At 41.7% G+C, this 22,527-nt stretch overlaps 1 protein-coding gene across 1 annotated transcript in view; it reads left to right on the top strand.

Annotated features, from left to right (window-relative positions):
- Nckap1l (NCK associated protein 1 like) overlaps positions 1–22,527 on the top strand; it is a 50,156-nt gene that overhangs the window by 10,184 nt on the left and 17,445 nt on the right. Inside the window, exons 4-21 of the mRNA XM_005325086.5 lie at positions 420–476; positions 940–1,082; positions 1,954–2,044; positions 2,139–2,276; positions 3,378–3,426; positions 3,522–3,678; positions 10,475–10,531; positions 11,250–11,346; positions 11,967–12,076; positions 12,251–12,383; positions 12,918–12,999; positions 13,190–13,248; positions 13,444–13,589; positions 14,677–14,809; positions 15,097–15,216; positions 17,479–17,624; positions 18,350–18,481; positions 21,957–22,175. Of these exons, the coding sequence (XP_005325143.1) occupies positions 420–476; positions 940–1,082; positions 1,954–2,044; positions 2,139–2,276; positions 3,378–3,426; positions 3,522–3,678; positions 10,475–10,531; positions 11,250–11,346; positions 11,967–12,076; positions 12,251–12,383; positions 12,918–12,999; positions 13,190–13,248; positions 13,444–13,589; positions 14,677–14,809; positions 15,097–15,216; positions 17,479–17,624; positions 18,350–18,481; positions 21,957–22,175 (2,069 nt within the window). The remainder of the gene's footprint in view (positions 1–419; positions 477–939; positions 1,083–1,953; positions 2,045–2,138; positions 2,277–3,377; positions 3,427–3,521; positions 3,679–10,474; positions 10,532–11,249; positions 11,347–11,966; positions 12,077–12,250; positions 12,384–12,917; positions 13,000–13,189; positions 13,249–13,443; positions 13,590–14,676; positions 14,810–15,096; positions 15,217–17,478; positions 17,625–18,349; positions 18,482–21,956; positions 22,176–22,527) is intronic.

Raw genomic sequence — 22,527 nt, 5'->3', positions numbered from 1 at the left:
TGAGGATTGAATCTAGGGCCTCACATAGGCTAGGCAAGTGCTCTACCACTGAGCCACAACCCCAGCCCCAGAGTATTAGTTCTTAATAAGAATTTAATTTTCTAAGAAACTGCCAAATGATTATTTAAAGTTGTTCCATGTTACCCAGTGAAGAAATGGGATGCCAGGATGATAAGACCAGGGACAGTGTGTGCAGTAGAGTCGTGACTCATGCCTGTGGACACATGGGCATGTGGTGGAGTCTCCTGACAGGGGCTACTGATGGCATGCAGAGAAACTTCTCCTTCTTTTTAACAATGCCTCTCTTCTGTGACCTGTAGGTCTCTAAGGGAGTGGTCTCTCTCCCTCATATTCTGGTATTACTTCTCATCTTCTCTATTCTTTTTTTAATTCACTGTCATCTTCAATTCCACCACCAGGATCACGTATATGAACTTCTCAACACCATCGATGCCTGCCAGTGCCATTTTGATATCGTAAGATCTGTTGTAATTTTCTTTTACTATGGAATAGAATTAAAGAAGAGACTAGGTTTAGGATGGGACAGTATAGGGTGGGATGGGACTGAAAGAATGGACCATATAGTCCCTCTCAGGACCATAATTCTTTTGTAAAAACTGCCAAAGTTAAGATGTGCTTACAAGTTAAGTAGATCAGCAAGGTGATTTAATTAATTCAAAAATCACACAAAAACTTTTTACTTCACTTCCTCCAACCCTCAAATGCTAACTTATTTCCTGGTCTTCTGGTATCTTTGAGTTTGTACTTAGCTCCCTGGCTTTTGTTTCAATTTTCTTCTGAATTTTTGATCCTATCAGTTCCTACTTCAAAACAGACTCACCCAGAGTCTATTAGCACTCTCTGGAATGGCTGGGGAAGCAGGGAGACCCATAGTCATTGGGTTTCTGTCCTTAGGTTTCTATATTTTTTTCCTTGTAGAGTCTCAACTTTGACTTCACTAGAAGTTACCTGGACTTGATTGTGACTTACACGTCAGTCATTTTGCTTTTGTCACGGATCGAAGATCGACGGATACTCATTGGCATGTACAACTGTGCCCACGAAATGCAGCATGGGCACAGGTGAGTGAAGGAAAGGTGAAGCCTCAGAAGTGGTGCTACGAGGTGGGGGTGGATAGAAAGGCTATGGATGCCATGACTTCTCAGGGGAGAACCTATGATCTACATACAGCTCAGGGAAAAGAAGGTACACTTTTACGTGTAGTTAAGCCTTCAACATCTATCAGTGGATTATCCAGTTTGCATTATCTCTGATCTATGTTTTCTTTCTTTCTTTTTTTTTTTCCTGGACTGGCTTCTACTCTGCTTTTCAGGTTATTGCAAAAGTCAAAGACAATTCTTTGTAATATTGGTAGCACTAATACTAGTAAGGTTAAACCACCAGAGGTAAGTAATATATGTTAGTACATTTGAAGCCAAATAGGAATGAATTTTGGACGATCTGCAGTTCTTCCCCCACTTCAGTAGTGCAAATATAAGCATTTAAGGGCTGATAAAATGAATACTGGAGGAATTTGAGTGGGACATGGCACATTGTTCTATATATGATGTTCATTCCCACGTGTCTGCCTGGCTACCTGGGCACACTCCCATTTGCTTCAGATATTTATATGTCCTTTCAGATTTTGTACAGGCACACTACTTGATTTCTGACTAGTTGACACAAACTGATGGAATATCTATTATATATCCATCCCTATTTTGGATGCTTAAAAGGACAAACTTTCATGGACCTGCCCCAAATTGTATGGTTCTGTCTAACCATGCCTGAGCCTGGAGTGGTTATCTGTAGGTGTAATTCACAGATTAGTCTGTCTGTCTTTGGAGGTGGTGGGAATTCCTACCTATGCACAAGTCTTTATCCTATATGCAAACATTTATGTTTCTATCGGGGTGAAGGTCTAGAACTCCTCTGTCCTCTGCTTTCTTCCAGTGACCCCAGTTTTGCGCGCCTGGGCCAGATGGTATTAGAGTATGACCACCCTCTGAAGAAGCTGACAGAAGAATTTGGGCCTCACACAAAGGCAAGTTCCCTAAGAGAGCAGAGACTGCCTCAGGCAGAAGTGCTTGCACCCGGCTTTGCTTTGACACTCCGGGTTGACATTCCTCTTCCTGCAGGCTGTGAGTGGCGCCCTCCTCTCTTTGCACTTCCTCTTTGTCCGGAGGAACCAGGGGGCTGAGCAGTGGCGCAGTGCCCAGCTTCTCAGTGTCATCAGCAGCCCCCCAGCCATGATTAACCCTGCTAATTCAGACACGGTGAGTTCCCTTTTCCTTCTGTTAAGGGAGGCATTCTCGGCCAAGGCCATCTCTGCAGAAGGTGCTTCTTTCAGGAAACGTCAGCTCTAGGAAGAGTTAGCCCTCTTGTAGGATATGTCTCTTGGTTGATCACTTCTTGTAGCTCAAAACCATGATTGAGCTTCCTTTGGGACCAGGATTAATGTGTGTCTTCTCATAAAAGAAATTAAGTAACTGTTCATAGGATGAATAAATGGGTAGAAGTGGTTCACTGGGCACCAGTAGGAACTTGAGCTTAGGAGTCAATCATTAAATAATTTTTTTTTAACTACAATGGGCCCAAAGTCCTTCCCTCAAAGAACTTACTATTGCTGGGTGGGGTGGTACACACTTGTAATTCCACTGATTTGGGAGGCTGAGGCAGGAGGATTGTGAGTTCAAAGCCAGCCTCAGCAATTAGTGAGGTCCTATGTAGTTTAGCAAAATCCTGTATCAAAAAATAAAACGTAAAAAGGGCTGGGGATTTGGCTCAGTGGGTAGGTGCACCTGGGTTCAATACCCAGTACCAAAAAAAAAAAAAAAGAACATATTGTTATATTGTTTAGGAAAGCTATTAGTCATGTTGTCATAAAAATACAGCTGGTAACATGAGATTAGTAATAAGGGTCAAATGAGTGATTTGTGTGATAAAAGAATCCAAAGGAGAAAGAAATGATGAGGAGGTTTTGGATTCTATTCTCCTGTTAATAAAAGCCTCTGAACTGTTGAAGAGAAGTTATGTTAAACCTTTTGTTTATCCTGACCTCGGGCTCCAGTTCCTTCTCCTTTTCTCAATTATGTCCTGTTCCCCTGGGTCTACTTCCAGCGCCTCCTTTTCATTGTTGGCAGATTTCCCAGCTGTTGGCTTATCAAATAGCCCTATCCAGTGTGGTTAAAAAAAAAAAATTGGTGCTGGGGATTGAACCCAGGCCTTGGGCATGCCAGGCAGGCACACTACCCTGAGCTACACTCCAGACCCCAAAAGTTGGTTTTGATGTTCAGATTCTAGATAGATAGACTTTTCTCCTTCAGGGAACACTGAGTTAGATGCCTGCTTGACTGTCTCTGTCTCTCTGCTCTCAGATGGCCTGTGAGTATCTGTCCGTGGAGGTGATGGAGCGCTGGATTATCAGTAAGTTCTGTGGGTCACGTGCAGACAGATGTTGCAGCATCTTACATGGAGAGCAAGTTCTAAAAGGCTTCTTCTCACTCTCTACCCACCTACAGTTGGATTTCTTCTTTGTCATGGGTGCCTCAACTCCAACAGCCAGTGCCAGAAGCTGTGGAAGCTGTGTCTGCAGGGTTCCCTGTACATCACCCTCATCCGGGAGGATGTGCTGCAGGTGCACAAGGTCACAGAGGACCTGTTTAGCAGTTTGAAAGGGTAAGAGGTGTGAGAGCCAAACTCATCTTTGGGGGAGTTTTAGCCCCTCCCAACATCTTTTTTTGTCTCAGTGTGTATTCTCAGAGTATGGGTGGTAAGGGGTAATTCTAACTATTGGAGAAGTATTTATTGAGTACCTACTGTTTCCTAGGTGCTTCACTGGGTTTTAGTGACGTAATGATTAATAAGATAACAGAGGTGAAAACCGAGGACTCTGAAACTAGACTGAATACATGCTTTACTATTTATTAGCTGTGTGACCTTGGACAAGTTGATTAACTTCTTTGTGACACTGGCTCAATTTCCTCATCTATAAAATGTGGATCATAGTAATACCTTCCTATGACTAACCTCATAGGGTTATAAAGGATAAAAGAATCGCTATTTGTGAAGCACATAGAAGTGCCTAGTATATAGTAAGTACTATGCAATTATTAAAACCAACCAACCTACCTGAGTCTCTGCTCTCAAGGAGTTTACAAATGATGGAAAATAGGCAAACTGTTGCAATGGAGTAAGGAAGAGTGTTGTGGAGGTGTTTAGAAGGTCTTTAAACTGGCCTTGCAGGATCAGGAGACAGGTAGACCTAAGAGTTAAACAGTTGAAGAGTGTGTGTGTGTGTGTGTGTGTGTGTGTGTGTGTGTATACACAGGGTTTCTTAAGGCAGGGAAGGGATTCTTTATTTTTTATTATTTTAGTTGTAGATGGATTCAATAACTTTATTTTACTGACTTATTTTTATTCAGTGCTGAGGATCGAACCCACTGCCTCAACTGAGCTCGGCAAGTGCTCTGCCGCTGAGCTACAGCCCCAGCCTCAGAAGAAGGGCTTTTAGGCAAAAAAATGATCAAATATTTTGAGGCAAGAGTGCATGACCAGGGCTGGGGATGTGGCTCAAGCGGTAGTGCGCTTGCCTGGCATGCGTGTGGCCCGGGTTCGATCCTCAACACCACATACAAACAAAGATGTTGTGTCCGCCAAAAACTAAAAAATAAATACTAAAAATTCAAAAAAGAGTGCGTGACCAGTGCTAAGAAGTTCACAGGTTCAGGGAGTGGGCAACTGGTGACAGAGTGGGGACATCAGGAGATGGGTTTGGGGAGGTGAGTCAGGGCCTTCTGTGTTCTGCCTGTAGTCTGAATCTGTTCTAAGGAGGATATGGAGCCACTGAGTGAATTCGAACAGGACAATGACATGATCATATTTGCATTTTCAAAAATGTCACTCTGCTGCAGGGAAGAAAAGAGATTGGATGGGCAGAGGTAGAGGCAGGGATTAATTAAGTAAGTTAGGAGGAATTGAGGGTGATGTCAAGGCTTCTGACATGGATACCTGGCAAATTCCTTGACAGTGAACACATGAAGTAAAGCAAGTTTGTGGGGGAAAGTTTGTGATTTTTTTTCCCCTTTCCTTTCCCTTTTTGCTTTTTTTGTGGTACTAGGGATTGAACCCAAGGTCATGTGCTTCTGTGCACACTAGGTGAACACACTACCCCTGGCTACATTCTCAGCCTTTGTGAATTCAGATTTTTTTTTTTTTTTTTTGCTATTGGAGATTGAATGCTCTGCCATGCTCTACCACTGAGCATTCCCAGCCCTTTTAATTTTGAGACAAGGTCTTGTTAAGTGTCAAGGCTGGCCTCAAACTGGCAGTCCTTCCTCAGCCTCCTGAGTAGCTGGGTTTACAGGTGTGTGCCATCATGCCTGGTGTGAATTCTGGTTTGAACAGGTTGAATCTGAAGTACGGGAAGGACCATGAGGACAGATGTATTATGTTTTGCTGGGTGCTCCTGGAAGTGAGGTGTGAAGTTTGGATTCAGATGTAGACTGGTAAAAATGTTCACGGAGAATTGGATTGAGAAGAGTAGGGAAAATGTACCTCTGGGTATATTGAATTTTAGAGGCAGGGAAATCAGTGAGGGGCCTTGAGAAGAAGGAGGAAAACAGAAGCCAAGGGAAGAACACGTTGTAAGAAGGGAGGACTGGGTTTTGTAATGTTGATGGTGGTAAGAGATCCAATAAAATAAGGATTAAAAATGTGTGACTGGGCGTGGTGGTACATGCCTGTAATCCCAGTGGCTCAGGAGGCTGAGGCAGGAGGATTGCAAGTTCAAAGCCAGCCTCAGCAATTTAGTGAGGTCCTAAGCAACTTATCAAGACCCCTGTCTCAAAATAAAAAAATAAAAATAAAGGGGCTGGGGATGTGGCTCAATGGTTAAGTGTCCCTGAGTTCACTCCCTGGTACAAAAAAAATTTTTTTTATAGGGCTTGGTTTGGTTATAAGGATCATCTTAGTGCCCTCTTGTGAATAACCTCAGTTGAGTGATGAGGCTGAAAGCCAAGTTGCACTGGATTTAGGAATAGTAGGAGATAAGAAATTTAATAACCATTTTGTTGAGTACTTTGACTGTGAAAGAAAGAATAGGGCTGTAATGAGGAGGTGGTATGTGATTAGGAGGAGGGGGTATCAAGTTACCTATATTATTACTTCTGGTAGCAAATATGACTTTCATGTATGTGTACAGAATGTAAGCTGGCTACAATGGCACCTCCCAGAATAGTTTGATGTACATCCTCCAGATGCTTGTGTGTGTGTGTGTGTGTGTGTGTGTTTATATACAAACATAAAAGATGTGCATGTATTTTCAACCTTATATAAGTAATTTTTTAAAAAAGAAACATACCTACATTCTACATTATGCCTATAGTTTGTTTTCCCCCCTTACTATATTTTTGGGTATCTTTGAATATCAATCTATAGAGGCTTACTTTTTTTTTTTTTTTCCAGTACTGGGGATAGAACTCAAGGGCACTCGACCACTGAGGCACTTGGCTTATTTTGTATTTTATTTAGAGGCAGGGTCTCACTGAGTTGCTTAGTGTCTCAATTTTGTTGAGGCTGGCTTTGAACTCACAATGAGGCTGGCTTGGAATTCATGACTCTCCTGCTTCAGTCTCCCAAGCTGCTGGGATTATAGGCATGTGCCACGGTGCCTGGCAAAGACTTACTTTTTTTTTTTTTTTTTAACAGTTGAACAATATTCCATTAGGTAGTTATAACATATTTACCCAATCTCCTAATGGTGGATATTTGAACTGTTTCTGTTTGTAAAAAACAGTATAAGCCAAGTGTGATGGTGCATGCCTGTAATCCCAGCTACTCAGGAGGCAGGAGGATTGCAAGTTTGAGGTCAACCTGGACAAGTTAGTGAGACCCTATCTCAAAATGAAAATAAAAAAGGCAGGGATGTAGCTCAGTAATAGAGTACTTGCCTAGCATGTACAAGACCCTAGGTTCAATCCCCAGCACAGCAAAAATAAATAAATATATAAAAAATCATTATAAACAAGTATATAATGGACATCCTTAGACATATACCTTTGTGAACCTATGTGAATATTTCTATAGGGTGAATTCTCAGACATGTAATTGCTAAGAATAAAGGAAATGCACATTTTAAATTTTAATAGCTTTTACCAAACTGCCCTCCAAATAAATTATATTATCAACAGCCTATGAGAATGCTAATTCCTAAGTATTATTTTTAGAAAGCATTAAGTCCTATCAAAATCTCAATGATGTTCTTTACCATACTAGAAAAAGCAAACCTATAATTCATATAAAAGCAAAAATGACCTGGTAGTGCACTCGCCTAGAATGCGTGAGGCACTGGGTTCGATTCTCAGCACCACATAAAAACAAAATAAAGATATTGTGTCCACCTAGAACTAAAAAATAATTTTTTTTTAAAAAAATGACCTCAATAGCCAAAACAATCCTGAGCGGGGAAAGAAAAGCATTGTTGGAGGTATCCCAATACGCAATTTCAAAATATACTACAGAGCCATAGTCACATAAACAGCGTGATTCTGGCATGAAAATAGACATGTAGACCAATGGAATAGAGTAAATGGCACCTACAGTCATCTGATTCTTGACAAAGGTGCCAAAACAAGTTGGAGAAAAGACAACCTCTTTAACAAAAGGTGCTGGGAAAACTGGATATCCTTATGAGAAGACTGAAACTCAATCTCTCTCTCTCTCAATCTGCATAAAAATAAACTCAGAATGGATCAAAGAGGTACAGGTAAGACCTGAAACTTTGAAACTGCTAGAAGAAAACACAGGGGAGACACTTTAGAATACAGATACAGGCAGAGACTTCCTGGATAGGACTCAGGAAATCACAGCAAGAATCAACAAATGGGATGGCATCAAACTAAAAAGCTTCTGCATGGCAAAGGAAATAATTAACAGAATGAAGAAACCTACACAAAGGGAGAAAAATCTTTGCTGTATTTTAATTGGCAAAATTATCTTCTGAAATAGATTTAATTTAGAGAATAAATAAAGTACTAAACACACACACACACACACACACACACACACACAAAAACAGATAACCCAATCAATAAATGGGCAAATGAACTGAACAGACACTTCTCGAAAGAAGTACAAATAGCAAATTATTTATATAAAAAAATGTTTGACATTTTTAGCATCAGGGAAGTGCAAATAAAAACTACATTAAGATTCAATTTCACTTAAGTCAGATTGTCTATCATCAAGGGTACAAAATGAGGGCTGGGGAAATAGCTCCATGGTAGAGTGCTTGCCTAGCATGTGTGAGCCCCTGGGTTCACAGCACTGGGAAAAAAAAAGTATAAAAAAACCAAATAAATGTTGGCAAAGAAGTGGAGGAAAAAATAGAAAAAGGGACACTTATACAATGTTGGAGGGAATATAAATTATTAGAGCTATAGTGGAAATTCGTATGGAGGTTCCCCCCAAAAAACTGAAAATAGGACTATCATATGATCTAGCTGTACCATGCCTTGGTATACACCCAAAGGGATCAAAGTCAGCATACTATAGAGATACTTGCATATTCATTCTTATTGTGGCACAGTTCACAATAGGCCAAGTTATGGAATTAGCCTGTCAATGGATAAAAGTATAAAGATGGTATATATACATGATGGAGGATTATTCAGCCATAAATAAGAATGAGGCCATGTGGTTTGCAGAAAAATGGATAGAACTGGAGATCATAATGTTAAGTAAAATAAGGCAGAACCAGAAAGACAAGTAGAGGGGAACTGAGTGTGCTACACATGCCTGTCATACAGCCCAGATACTTGGGAAGCTGAGGAAGGAGGATCATAAGTTCAGGGCTGGTCTTGGCAATTTAGCAAGGGACCCTGTCTCAAAATAAAAAATAAAAAGGACTGGGGATATAGCTCAGTGGTAGAGTGCCCCTGGGTTCAATTCACAGTATGGTGGTTGGTGGGACTGAGGGAGTGGATAAAAAAGCACTAATAAAAAAATCATTGCCAAAAAATAAAACAATATAAAAAGAGAAAAATCATTACCAGAGTTAAGAGAGTAAATTTAAGATTAATAATTAGAACTTGTAGAAGGTGGATTGGGGTATAAAGTCCTTGATGAAAAAACTTTGATGATGACCACTTCTAAGGAATGGAAGGTATAATTCTCCCCATCACTGAGAACAACCAATATATATGATTTATTGTTTAGGGAGTTCTTTGGCATAAGTGAGCTCATTTGATTTTCATGATAACTCAAGTGTTAAGTATTAATATACCTTTTTGTAAATGGGAAAATGAGAAGCTCAGTCTCAATGTCCCTCAGTTAATAAGAGGTGGAATTAGGAAACAATTCTAGATTTTTTGACTCTTAATTCTGCCTGTCTCTTTCCTTTGTAATATATAAAACTTGAAATAATTATTCACCGGGAATGCTTTGGAGTTGAATCCTGATTTAATTAAGATACTTTAAAACTCCAAATTTCTTTGACTTTGTGCTAAGTTCAATAGACGAGTGGTTTGGAGAAGGGACATGAGAGGTTATGAAGTTCCATGTGGTGAAGACAGGAATACTCAATGAGGAAAGACAGATATAGGGAACACAAAGAGCAAAGAGTCTGTGATTATGCTGGGATTCTGAGCACAGGTCGCTAGTAGAAAAAAAAAAAAAAAAAAGGAACATGGCCAAATGCTCCAGAGAAACCACAGGCAATGAAAAGGTTATTTAATTTGGTGATTCAGAGGTTCACATTGACCTCAGAGAGAGCGGTTTGTTAAGCGTGGAAGGTCTTGTGGGATCCAAGGGTCAGTGAGAGGTAAGGAAGTAAAAAGATGTCTCTTTGAAGGAGTTTGGTGGTGTGGGAGAATGGGTGAAATTCAGTGGCTTGTCAGGGTCACATAAGGTCTTTTTAGAATAAGGGACGCTTTGAACTTATTTGCTGGGAGAAGAGAACAAGTCCAAGGAGCGGAACAGATCACAGTAACAGAGATAACCCATAAGGTTACATTCCAAGAGGAAGTGGGTGGGGAGGGGACCCCTGGTACAGCTGGAGCAACTACTTTTGCTTGAGATCAGGGCCTGTGTGGTGTTTTGCACTGGTTCTTTTATCCTGCTCAAACTTGGAAGAGTGTCTTGACTCCAAGGTGTCAAGGCAGGAGCACAGGGTGAGAAGTCTAGCCCCAGCTTTGCCGTTAAGGCCCTACAGGGAGCTTGGGCAAGTCATTTTCTTTCCCTAGTTATTTTCTTTATCTGCAAAATAGAGGTAGAAGAGGGTGGCCTCTAAGCTCTGTGAGTCTTTTCCTGAAAGGTCAGGGGAAGAAGCAGGGCTCAGAAAGGTACTGCTAGTGAGGGCTGCCTGTCCTATCCTAAGCCTATAGGTTGGAATCTGATGACATGGAAGGTGGGCAAGATCCGCCCCCACCCCCAGTGGTTTTATGCTCAACCCTGCTATCCCTCTATCAATCCTTAGGTATGGCAAGCGCGTGACAGACATCAAGGAGAGCAAGGAGCATGCGATTGCAAACAGGTAAAAGTGGGGGATGGGCTCTCTGAGAGGGGCTGGAATAGAGCTCTCTCCTGACTTCTGTTCTCACCTGTTTCGGTCAGCTTTTTCACTGCTGTGACTGAAAGACCTGACTAGCATAATTGTTGAGGAGGAAAAGCTTATTTGGGGGCTCACAGTTTTAAAAAGAGCTCTCTTTTCATAGATAGCAGGCTGCATTTCTCAGGGCTCAAGGTGAGGCTGAGCATCATGGCAGAAGAGTGTGGCAGAGGGAAGCAGCTCACATGATGATCAGCAAGGAGACAGAGAGACTCCACTCCCAAGATATAGAATATATACCCCAAAGCCACGGCCCTTAGTGCCCACCTCCTCCAGCTGCATCTTACCAGCCTTCAGTTACCACTTCACTGGGGATTGGGTTAAGATTCTCACAACCCAATAATTTCTCCTCTGAACCTTCTTGCATTGTCTCACATGTGAGCTTTTGGGGGACACCTCCCATCCAAACCATAGCATCACCTAAGACATCTTGAGTTTCTGGACAGACTTATTGCCTCAACCCAGGATCATGCTGCTGCCTCCCAGATTCCTGTATTTTATTCCCAAGGCTGACCTCAGCATCTAGCCTTCTTTCTTTCTGCCCGACACCCCTTCCTAAACCCTCTTCTTTCCTGCACTGCCTGTGAAGGGTTGTTACAGGTGGGAGAGGCGGTATTCTCTAGTTTCTGCTTTCCTTCCTCAGTGGCCAGTTTCATTGTCAACGGCGGCAATTTCTGCGGATGGCAGTGAAGGAGCTGGTGACTGTGTTAACTGATGAGCCAGGATTACTGGGTCCTAAGGCAAGAGGGAAATGTTGGGAGCAGAATGATGGACAATGATAAGAGGTTCTCTGGGGGAGTGACTTGGCATTCATGAGCCTTTTGCATTTCTGAATCTTCTATGATCTATTTGTATGAGTATGTGCTGATTCCTTGAATTTTCCTAGAGAACCTCCCAACCTTTTTTAAGGTATTTTTTGGGCATTATCTTAGAATGTCATGTATTATAGCTATTTGTGTGCTTGTTCTTCTATGAGTGTGGCTAAATGATGACAGAGCTTGCTTTTGTGTGTGTGTGTGTGTGTGTGTGTGTGTGTGTGTGTGTGTGTGTGTTTTGTACTGGGGATTGAACTCAGGCGCACTTAACCACTAATGCACATCCCCAGTCCTTTTTTATAGTTTTTAAAAAATTATTTATTTTTTCTAATTTGTTATACTGACTGAGCCAGTATCACATGCACACATATCTAATTTTGTGTCACATAATTCAGGTTTTGTGTGGGTCTGTGTGTTTATTGTTGGACACTGTTGGTAGGGCTATACAGTTGTATCCACATGCAGATTATCATGGTAGTTTTTCTCTGTGCTTTAAAATCTGTTTGTAAAGTTCAAAATTCTAACAATCCTTGCCTTCTCCTTAGGCCCTTTTTGCTTTCATGGCCCTGTCCTTCATTCGTGATGAGGTCACCTGGTTGGTTCGCCATACAGAAAATGTCACCAAGACAAAGACCCCTGAGGACTATACTGATTCGTTAGTACTTGACATGGTTAAGAACCTTGTCCTAAGATGGGCTGGGAAAGGGGAGAGGGAGGTGTCAAATGACCTCAGAAAGTTTTACTTTCTAGAAAGTTTTCCCTGTTAGCATTGTCTCCATTCATATTTCTAGTCTCATCTGTCTCTCTGTTCTTGTTCTCAACTCCTCAGGAGTATCGCAGAGCTGCTTTTCTTGTTGGAGGAGATCAGGGCTCTGGTCCGAAGGCACCTCAAAGTGATACGGCAATACCACCTTCAGTACTTGGCCAGATTCGATGCTCTTGTGCTCAGTGACATCATTCAGGTGTGTTTACTTGATTATAATTTGGAGGTTTCAAGGTGGTTCCTGGTCATTTTCCTTTTGGAGTCATGCTGGTTGAATCTCATGCTCTGAAGATTAGGTGTCTAAACCCCTAATCTCCCTCTCTACATTTGTTAAAAGAAAAAAAGAAAGACAAGACTACTAATCCCATCAGTCCTTCTCCCCCCACCCCAAGTGAAACTACATATAAATAGGAAAGAAAAATAAAGAAAAACTGATGTTAACATGGCAGGCTTTCTAGGAAGTTCTCTCCATCTCTTGCTAGCTTGCTCTGTTTTGGGCACTTGGCAATTCTTTCTGTTTTATAGGCTTACGAGCCCATAGACTAGTTTCTTTTTTTAAAATTTTATTTTAATTTTAAAATTTGTTCTAATCAGTTATACATGACAATAGAATACATTTTGACACATTGTACACAAATGGAGCACAACTTCTCATTCCTCTGGCTGTACCAAAGACTAGTTCCTGTCTTGATAGAAACTATGTTCACTGACAGCAGCTCCAACCCTCTTTTAGAACCTATCTGTGTGTCCAGAGGAGGAGTCCATCATCATGTCCTCTTTTGTCAGTACCCTCTCCTCTCTGAATCTCAAACAAGGTAACTAGAGGTGGAGGGAGATGGGGGAGGTGGGGTGTATATGAGAGTCATTATCTTTTTTTCTAGAAATATTGATCTTTAGCCAGAGAATAGGGCCAGAAGACTTTGAAAAGAACTTAGATTCTGTGCAGTCAGATATTAGGGTGCTGTTTTATTGTTCCCTTTCACACTTGCTTCTGGTTTTCTGCAGTTGATAATGGAGAGAACTTTGAATTCTCTGGATTAAGACTGGACTGGTTCCGCCTACAGGTAATGGACACCCCTCAGATTTTTCCACTCCCACAATCTATTCTCTTTTATTTCCTAAGTTTTACTTTATGGAGTAACTGAAACTTGAAAACATATGACTGGATGGGACACAGCCAGGACAAATTATAGTCCCAAGGCTGGGGACCTTTCTTATTCACCTTGCTTCTTCCTCTCTTTTTCCAACTCCAACTGCAGGCATACACTAGTGTGGCTAAGGCGCCCTTGCACCTGCATGAGAATCCTGACTTGGCCAAGGTGATGAACCTCATCGTCTTTCACTCCCGAATGCTTGACTCTGTAGAGAAGGTGCTGGTGGAAACTTCTGACCTGTCTACTTTCTGGTATGCCTTGCCTGGGCTCTGTGGAGAACCATAATTTCCCTAGACAGATGGAAAAGTCCTGTTTTCCTTGCAATCTTAAAGGTAGATGTTCAACTTCACAGCTCACTCATGCCCCCTTGTAAAAGCCAGTAATCCTAACAGGTAGAATTGAAGTTGATTCCCTTATGTTCTATATTCATCCTTGTGAGGAAAGTTCTTTAGACTTAACACTACTTCCCCTTCTTTAGGATAATTCAGCAAGATGTCTTCTTCTAATCTTTTTGCATCTTCATTGTTATCTTTGGAAATTTCCTCAGTAACCCTCACCCAACTGGGGATCCAGCCCAGGGCCTCACATATGCTAGAAAGTGCTCTATCATGGAGCCACAGCCCAACCCTAAGCCCTATAGTTGTTTTTTTTTTTTTTAAGGTCTCGGCACATTGGGTTTTAAAGAAATATGAAAAAATCTGGAAGTTTATGGTGAGAACTGAAGATAATTGAGAGGGTGAAGAATAGGACCTTTGGAGAATAAACATTTAGCTTGTTTTCTACAGGTAGCACCTGACATTTATCAGGTACATACCTGCATTCTTTGAAGGATCAAACAAACAAAATAATATGTTGTCTGTGCTCTCTGTAATCAATATAAATTGGGAGATATAATACTCATATGCCCAAAGGACATCAACATAATACTTGCAAATGTAAGAAAATAGGAAAAGAGACCATGAAGTTGTGAAGATAAAGGGCTTAGGAAAAATTCATCTCTTAGAATTAATCTGTGAAGTTTTTCTAAAGCTGGAGTGTCAAATTTGGGGAAAAATGTTTATTTAGGACTTCTAAATTAGGAGGAATGCCCCAAATAATGCAAAGGTTCTGAGGGAAAAATAGCAAATTTTATGCAAAGAAAAGGAAGAAGATTCTCACTGAACAGCCTTGGGGCTTTTGTAAAGGTCTGGAAGGGTTAAGGTTCTTGGATTTCCTTGTATCTCAAGGGAAATTAGGAGGAAGTCGTGAATATCAATAAATATTTGTTGAAAGAATGAATATTCTCTGCTCAGAGGGCTCAGCTCATAACCTTTAAGTCTCCTTCCCCTTTCTCTGCAGCTTTCATCTCCGTGCTTTTGAGAAGATGTTTGCCATGACCCTGGAGGAACCCAACATGCTGCGATATGCCATTGCTTTCCCCCTAATTTGTGCTCATTTTGTCCACTGTACTCATGAGATGTGCCCTGAAGAGGTGGGTGTCCTGAACTCTGAGCCCTGCCACCTCTCTAGTCATATCTCATCCTTATTCCCCCAAACACAATTCCAAGGATTGATTTTGGGCCCAGGAAGGGTACAAGCAGAGGTATGTGACATGAATCCCTAAGTATCTCAGTCTGATTTTGACAGTGTCTTCTCTTTCTGGACCTCAGTTTCTTCTTCCTGGCAATGGGCGGCTTAGGATTGGGGATGGAGGCAGTATTATGAGAAAGAAGTGGCTGTCCTGGAGATAACAAGTTCCCCTTCGGTCCTTTCCCCTAGTACCCCCACCTGAAGAACCATAGTCTTCACCACTGCAATTCCTTCTTGGAGGAGTTGGCCAAGCAGACCAGCAACTGTGTCCTGGAAATCTGTGCTGAACAGCACAATCTCAGCCAACAGGTGGGCAAAGTCTGTTTCTGTCTCCTCTCCAGCCCTCGGTGCCTTCTCCTCTCCTTTGTGTTCCTCTCAGATGCTAAATTCTTCAGCTCTTCCTCAAGTGGGGCTGAGGCTTTTGTGTATGTGAGTTGGCGCAGGAATCCTTTCTTAGAGTAGTCCTGTCAGTCCTTTCTCCCATAGGACTAGATAGAGGTGTCTAAAAATACTCTTATTTGAACAGCTGCACTCCAACAGAATCTGTGTTCCATTTGAAGAGATCTGGAAGATGAGTTAACTTTCTCATTTACTCCCTTCCTCTCCTCTGTGTACACATGCTTGGGACCGTGGCCCGATCCCTTGTTTTGTCTCCTCTGCATCCTCGCTTTCCCAGTGACTCTCTGGACATTTCCAGGCACCTCTTCTGTGTTTATTCTCATGGATGCTTTCTTGTCTTTGTCTTCTTTTTTCCTCCCTTCTCCTCCCTTGACTGACTCATAGCACCTGGTCACAATTAGCTCAACCTAAATTTCAGAAAATTTGAAAATGAGGAACTAGTTTTTGCTGTTGCCCTGGAGTGTTTTAGATTTCCCAGATGACCCACCCTTCCTGGGTTTGAATCAGGCTTTGTAGCAGCTTGGGTAGAAAGGGAGCCCGTGTGCATTTCTGTGAAGCGTGTATTTTTTTAAGAACAGTTATACAGATTACTTAACCTTTTCGTTTTCTCATATGTAAAATGAAGATTAAAATACTTTCTTCCTAGAGTTGTTAGAAGGATTAAATGAAATAGAGTACATTAAATATTTAATATACAACACTCAATAAATGTTAGCTCTTGTATTAATTGGTAGTTGCTGGACATTAAGCCCTTTGCTAGATGTTTGGGGTAGGGATGCAGAAGGAAGGCGCATGATCCCTGTACTTGCAGAATGTTCTCGTTTATGGGAAAGGGAGTAAAAACATATGTTTGAAGGAAATTTCAGTAATTAATGCAAGGAAGATGTGCAAGTGAGCATGCTTATCAGCATATTCATTCCCAGGAATGTCTACCATATATGCAAGAGATACAGGTAAAGAGATTTACTCAGTGCTGTACCAGGAATGCTAAACCTTAATGTGAATAATTGTTTTCACACAAGATCTTTTGTTATCTTTGGCCCTTCAGAATTAACATTTTGAGTAAATAATTAGTGATGTTGCCATTACTGATAGTGCTACATTTTAAGGACTATTTATAGAATCTACCACAGACATTTTTATTATCTATCTATTTTTTGATACCAGGAATTGAACCCAGGGGCACTTTACCACTGAATCACATATCCAGCCCTTTTTATTTATTTTTTATTTAGAGACAGGGTTTCACTAAGTTGCTTAGAGTGTCAGTAAACTGCTGAGGCTGGCCTTGAACTTGTGATTCTCCTGCCTCAGCGTCTTAAATTACTGGGATTATGGGTCTATCATGCCTGACCCCTACACACACTTTTGGATAATCCCAGGGTTGATGCATTCTCAAGTCCATTAAGGTTGACTTGTTTTTTAATTTTTCTTCTTGGATCAGGTAAGATTTTTGGATTTAAAAAAGAAAATGTGACCAAAAGTACAAAATTGTTTTTCTTGTGTGGCACTTTTCTATGTGTGGCTCTCAGAGGAATTCCAACTGAGGAGTTTTCACACATGCTTTGCACATGCTCAGTAGCTTTGGAATCAATAGAGAATTCCAAGTTGATTCTTTGAAAGCAATACCTGAATATCCAGTTGTATCATATATTTTCTATATGGCTAACTGAAGAAGAGAAGTGATGCAGGATTAATGTTTAACTAGCAAGAAATATATTTCTAAAAAAGAGGTGGGAGGGGAATGTTGGCCAACTCTTCACTCTGAGGTTTTGGAAGGCTTTGGTACTGTGGGGAACTGTCTTCATGGAGCAGAATATGCAGGAATGTAGCAAGTTCCATCTAGCAAAAAATAACTTTCCCAGGGTGGAAGACCCTAGAAGGTGGTTTAGTGGAACTTTTTGCTTGAGTTTTCCATTAGGAAAGTCTCTCTCAGGCTGTAGGTGGGGAACATGGTGACCCCTGAAAGACACTGCTGTCTTGGAACTTTAAGGTTGTACATAGGAAGATATTTATGAAAACTGAAAGAAGTGAGCACGTTCCAAATAGGTCCAGATTAGATTAGAGAAAGAAAAGCAGAAGAAAGAACAGATGATAATGGAGAGACCTTCTTATAACAACACTTTCAGAAATGAATCTCATTTCTCCCTTCAACTGTGTTTGTCTCTAAAGCTTCTGCCGAAGCACTGTGCCACCACCATCAGCAAGGCTAAGAACAAGAAGACCATGAAGCAGAAGCAGGCTCCCAAGAAAGGAGAACCCGAGAGGGACAAGCCAGGAGCTGAGAGTCATCGGAAGAACCGGAGCATTGTTACCAAGTATGAACCTGGCCTCAGAGGGCTACGTCGGTGCTGCATTAAAGAAGGGAAGAGGGCTGAATGTTTTCTCTGATAAGTGGATGCTAATTCATAATGGTGGTGGGCATGGGATGAATGAGGAACTTTGGATGGGGTAAAGGGGAGGGGGCAAAGGGGTAGGAAAGATGGTGGAATGAGATAGACATCATTACCCTAGGTACATGTATGATTGCACGAATGGTGTGACTCTACTTCATGTACAATCAGAAAAGTGAAAAATTCTGCTCCATTGGTATACAGTGAATTGAAGAGCTTTCATGTATAACTGATTAGAACTAATAAATAAATAAATAAAAGAAGGGAAGAGGGGAGGTGATAGAAGAAAGGGAAAAAAAGTGGAAGTGGTGGGAAGTGATGGATATGGAAAAGCACTTTAATGTTTATTTATTTATTTGTAGTTGTAGTTGGACACAATACCTTTATTTTATTTATTCATTCATTTTTATGCTTGGTGAGCACTCCACCGCTGAGCCACAACCTCAGCCCCTGGAAAAGCACTTTCATGTGAATTTTCCACTTTGCTTTTGAAGGCAGCATTATGTATACTGTATGTATACTTAGAATCAATTCTAAGCTGAGGATCCCTACAAGATGAAAGGAGTCCAAGGCCATGTGCCTGGCACAGTCCTTCTCACCCACCAGTAGGCAGGGCCAGATCTGTAATCAAGGCTCATTTTATTTTCCAGCATGGACAAGCTACACCTAAACTTGACAGAATTGGCACTGACAATGAACCATGTATACAGCTTCTCTGTGTTCGAACACACTGTTTTCCCTTCTGAGTATCTTAGCAGCCACCTAGAAGCCAGGCTCAACAGGTATCACTCTTTCCTTGTGTACGTTGCTATTATTCTTTCCTTGTCTGGGTAACAAAGCAAGGTAGTCCTCAATGTCGGGCTTCTTTATATCTATCCTGGAGATTCTGCCGCGGTCACTCTGGCATAGATTCCAAATTCCTCTGAAAAGCAAACAAAAACAACCCCAAACTTCTATAGGTGGTTTTGATGAACAGCCAGAATCCCTCACTCCTGGTTTAGTAGAATGAGCAGAACTGTTAGTCATCAGAGCTGTACCAACATCCAGGCCATTAGCAATGACACTGGAGCAGATTAGCTTATTTAAGCCATTTTCCTTCCCTGTAAAGTAAGGATAATGATATTTACTTTGTAATTACAAATTACTTGTGGTTTAGAATTGCTAGACAATTAAAGATAATTATGAGTGCAAAGTTTCTGACATGTTATAGCCCTTAATAAAATAAATACCCTCTCCTCCTCTTTGCCCCTCATTGCATTGTTCCCTAAAGTAGGAGGAACACCCCTTATATTGGAATTGGATGCTGCAGTCAGCAATTAGGGGTATTGGATAGAATGATCATGAATAATCCTTTAGCCTTCTGTGTTTTGTTTTGGAATATGTAGCACACTCATTCAACAGGTATTTATTAAATACCTAGTATGTGTCAGGAGTGTTCTAGAAGCTATCAACACAGCAGTATACAAAACAGATAAAAATCTCTGCCCTATAAAGCTGACTTCTAGTGCAGGAGATGGACAAACAAAATAAAAAGGTAGAATGAATGGTAGATAGTAATCATCCAAGTAGAAAGAGAGTGCAGGAGAGGGAGATGGGGGCAGTGGACGTGGGTGTGGGGGGGTGGGAGTATTGTAGTTTTATATAGAGGGTGACCAGGGAAAGCTCCTTGAGAAAGTGACATTTCCCAAAGGAGCTAAGGAAGCTAGGGAAACCAGCATTCCAGGTGGAGGAAAAGCCAGTGCTTTTCTGAGGTGGGAACATGTCTGGTCTATTGGATGGATGTGGAGGAGCCGATGTGGAAGAGCCATTGTGGCCGCAGCAGAACTAGCTGAGCCCTGTTGAGACTGGTGGGACTTGAGGTTAGAGAGGGTGGAGGAGTGGAAGACTATAGGTGCTTATGTGTTGTTTCAAGGATTCTGGCTTTTATCTGAGATGGGGAACCTTGTCTGGTTCTGAGCAGAGTTGTTGTAAGATTTGCCTCCATATTTCTCTCTGGCACTATTAGTAAGAGTTAGGACAGAAGCAGGGAGACCAGTTATGAGTCCCTGTTTTGTTTTAGTTTGGGTACTAAAGATTGAACCCAGGGGCTCTCTACCACTGAGCTACCTTCCCTGAACTCTTTTATGTCCTCCCCCCTTTTTTGTCCCTTTGTTTTTTTTTTTAAATTTTTTTAGTTGTAGATGCACACAATATTTTTATTTTTATTTGTTTATTTTTATGTGGTGCAGAGGATGGAACCCAGGGTCTCACGCGTGAGAGGCAAGTGCTCTACCACTATACTACAACCCAGCCTGTTCCTTTGTTTTGAAACAGGGTTTCTTTTTTTCTTTTTTTTTTTTTAAGAGAGTGAGAGAGGGGAGAGAGAGAGAGAGAGAGAGAGAGAGAGAGAGAGAGAGAGAGAGAGAGAGAGAGAGAGAGAATTTTTTTTTTAATATTTTTATTTTATTTTTTTAGTTCTCGGGTGGACACAACATCTTTGTTGGTATGTGGTGCTGAGGATCGAACCCGGGCCACACGCATGCCAGGCGAGCGCGCTACTGCTTGAGCCACATCCCCAGCCCGAAACAGGGTTTCTTTAAGCATTTTTATTTTATTTTGAGCATGCTACACATTCTAATTTATTTTATTTCACTAAGTTGCCCAGGTGGGCCTCAAATTTGCCACCCTCCTGCCTCAGGTTCCAAGGTAGTGGGGATTATGCGTGTATACCACTGTGCTGGGCCTATGAGTTTGTTTTATTCATTTGTTTGTTTTTTTATTTTGCAGTGCCAGGAACTGAACCCAGGGGTGTGCCAAAACTGAGCTCTATCTTTAGCTCTTTTTCTTTTCTGAGATGAGGTCTTGCTAAGTTGCTTAGAGCCTCACTATATTCCTGAGGCTGGCCTTGAACTTGGGATTCCCCCTGCCTCAGCCTCCTGAGTGCCATCATGGCCAGCTGAATCTGTATTTTGATTGTGGGACAGGCAGATTTCTTTTTCTTTTTTTTTTTTTTCCAGATTTATTTTTCAATTAAGTTCTTTTTTTTTTTTGCAGTACTAGAGATTGAATCCAGGGTTTTGTGCGTGCTTGGCAAATGCTCCACTATTGAGCTACATCTCCAGCCTCTTCAATTAGGTTTTTGCTTGGGTGAAGTAAAATTAGTTTGCATTCATTACATACACATTAGCTATACGGGAGAAAGTGTCTCAGTTGTATACACAATGTCAAGAAGATGGCAGTGTGATAATCACCCTTCAGAAGCTGCTGGTGGTTGCTAGGTCCTGGATCAGCAGGGGCGTGAGAGTCTAGTTTCCCCATAATATCTCTGGTACTTGCTTCATTGGGCATCCTGTTCCCACAGTCCCTAGGCTGGCCTGGAGGCTTGGCCTCAGTGAGAACTCTAACCAGGCTTGCCCTCGGTCCATCCCTTCTGTGGCTCAAGGGTCTTTTCCTTTTCATCTGGGGAGCAGACTCTCCTGTTCCCCACCCTGATTTGGCCATAAACATTAGACAAAAACAAAACAAAACAAAAACCCTAAATAAAAAAAATTTCCAATAATTTTGTGGCTTTAAAGAAAATCTGAGGAACTCATTTATAATGGGATGCAAATAACTGACAAAGGCCTGGAGAGAGGTGTTCCTCCTTCTCCTACAGTTTACCTTTTTACAAGTTAAAAGGATTGACTTTAATGGAGACATCTCAGGTAACTGGGGAAGGTATTTTGGAAGGAGCTGGGGGCCCAAGGGGGAGGGGTTTGCTGTTGAGTACCCACAGTAGCGGAGTGTGGACAGCTATGACTGGCCACATGCCCGCTGAGTTGCTGCCATCCATGGCCACTGGGGACTGCATTGCACTTCCAGGGATTTCTAAGCATGTGTTTCCATTCCTGTCATTGGTTGGAACCACTCTTTCCAAGTTAAGACAAATACTGGCGCTGAGAACAATGGAATTTGGAAGCTCAGATCTTTTACCAGCTTCCCCGATTTCTTCAGAGGAGGCAGAAGAGCATAATGGTTAGGCACCAAATCTTACTGGATTCTGCTCTTGCCTCTGCCACTTGCCAGTTGTGTGGTCTTCAACAAGTGATTTATTCTATGCCTCTGTTTTGTTATTTGTAAAGTGGGGATAATTGTCCCTACCTTATTAGGTTGCTATGAGGTTTAAATGAGATATCATGTGTAGTAAAATCAGAGCCCAGCATCTGGAGCGTAGAAAACACTCAATAAGTGTTATGTTATTTATCATTATGATTGTTATTATTTTTTTTAATCACTTAGAGCCATTGTGTGGCTGGCTGGCTACAACGCTGCGACCCAGGAGATTCTAAGGCCTTCTGAGCTATTGGCCGGAGTCAAAGCATATATTGGCTTCATACAGTCACTGGCCCAGTTTTTGGGTGCAGATGCTTCCAGAGTCATCCGCAATGCTCTCCTGCAGCAGACACAGCCACTGGACTCGTGTGGGGAACAGACCATCACCACTCTCTATACGAATTGGTCAGTGTTGCTTACCCTTCCCCAGTGCCTTTCCTTCTTATTAGCACTTTTTTCTTTGCAGGGCCCAAGCATTTTAGCTTCCAGGGTCATGGACCCCCAAATGGAGGCTTGTTTCTGCCTGAGGATCAGGGCAGTAAGCTGGGTCAAATGCTGACCCACTTCTGTTTCCCATGAGGTTTCCTTCTGAACTTCAAGATAACACCCATCAGCCCACCCTGCAGCCATTTGACCCCTTTCCTATTTATCTCCACTTCTTAACCTTCCTTTTCTAGATTCTTACTGTTTTAATTTCTAACTTCCTCTTTCTGATATCCTGATTTCTTTTTGCTCTAGCTTTTCCCTCTGAGAATAT

The sequence above is a fragment of the Ictidomys tridecemlineatus genome, chromosome 6 (assembly GCF_052094955.1).
Source record: "Ictidomys tridecemlineatus isolate mIctTri1 chromosome 6, mIctTri1.hap1, whole genome shotgun sequence".
NCBI lineage: Eukaryota > Metazoa > Chordata > Mammalia > Rodentia > Sciuridae > Ictidomys > Ictidomys tridecemlineatus.
This window is presented reverse-complemented; position numbering and strand designations above follow the sequence as displayed.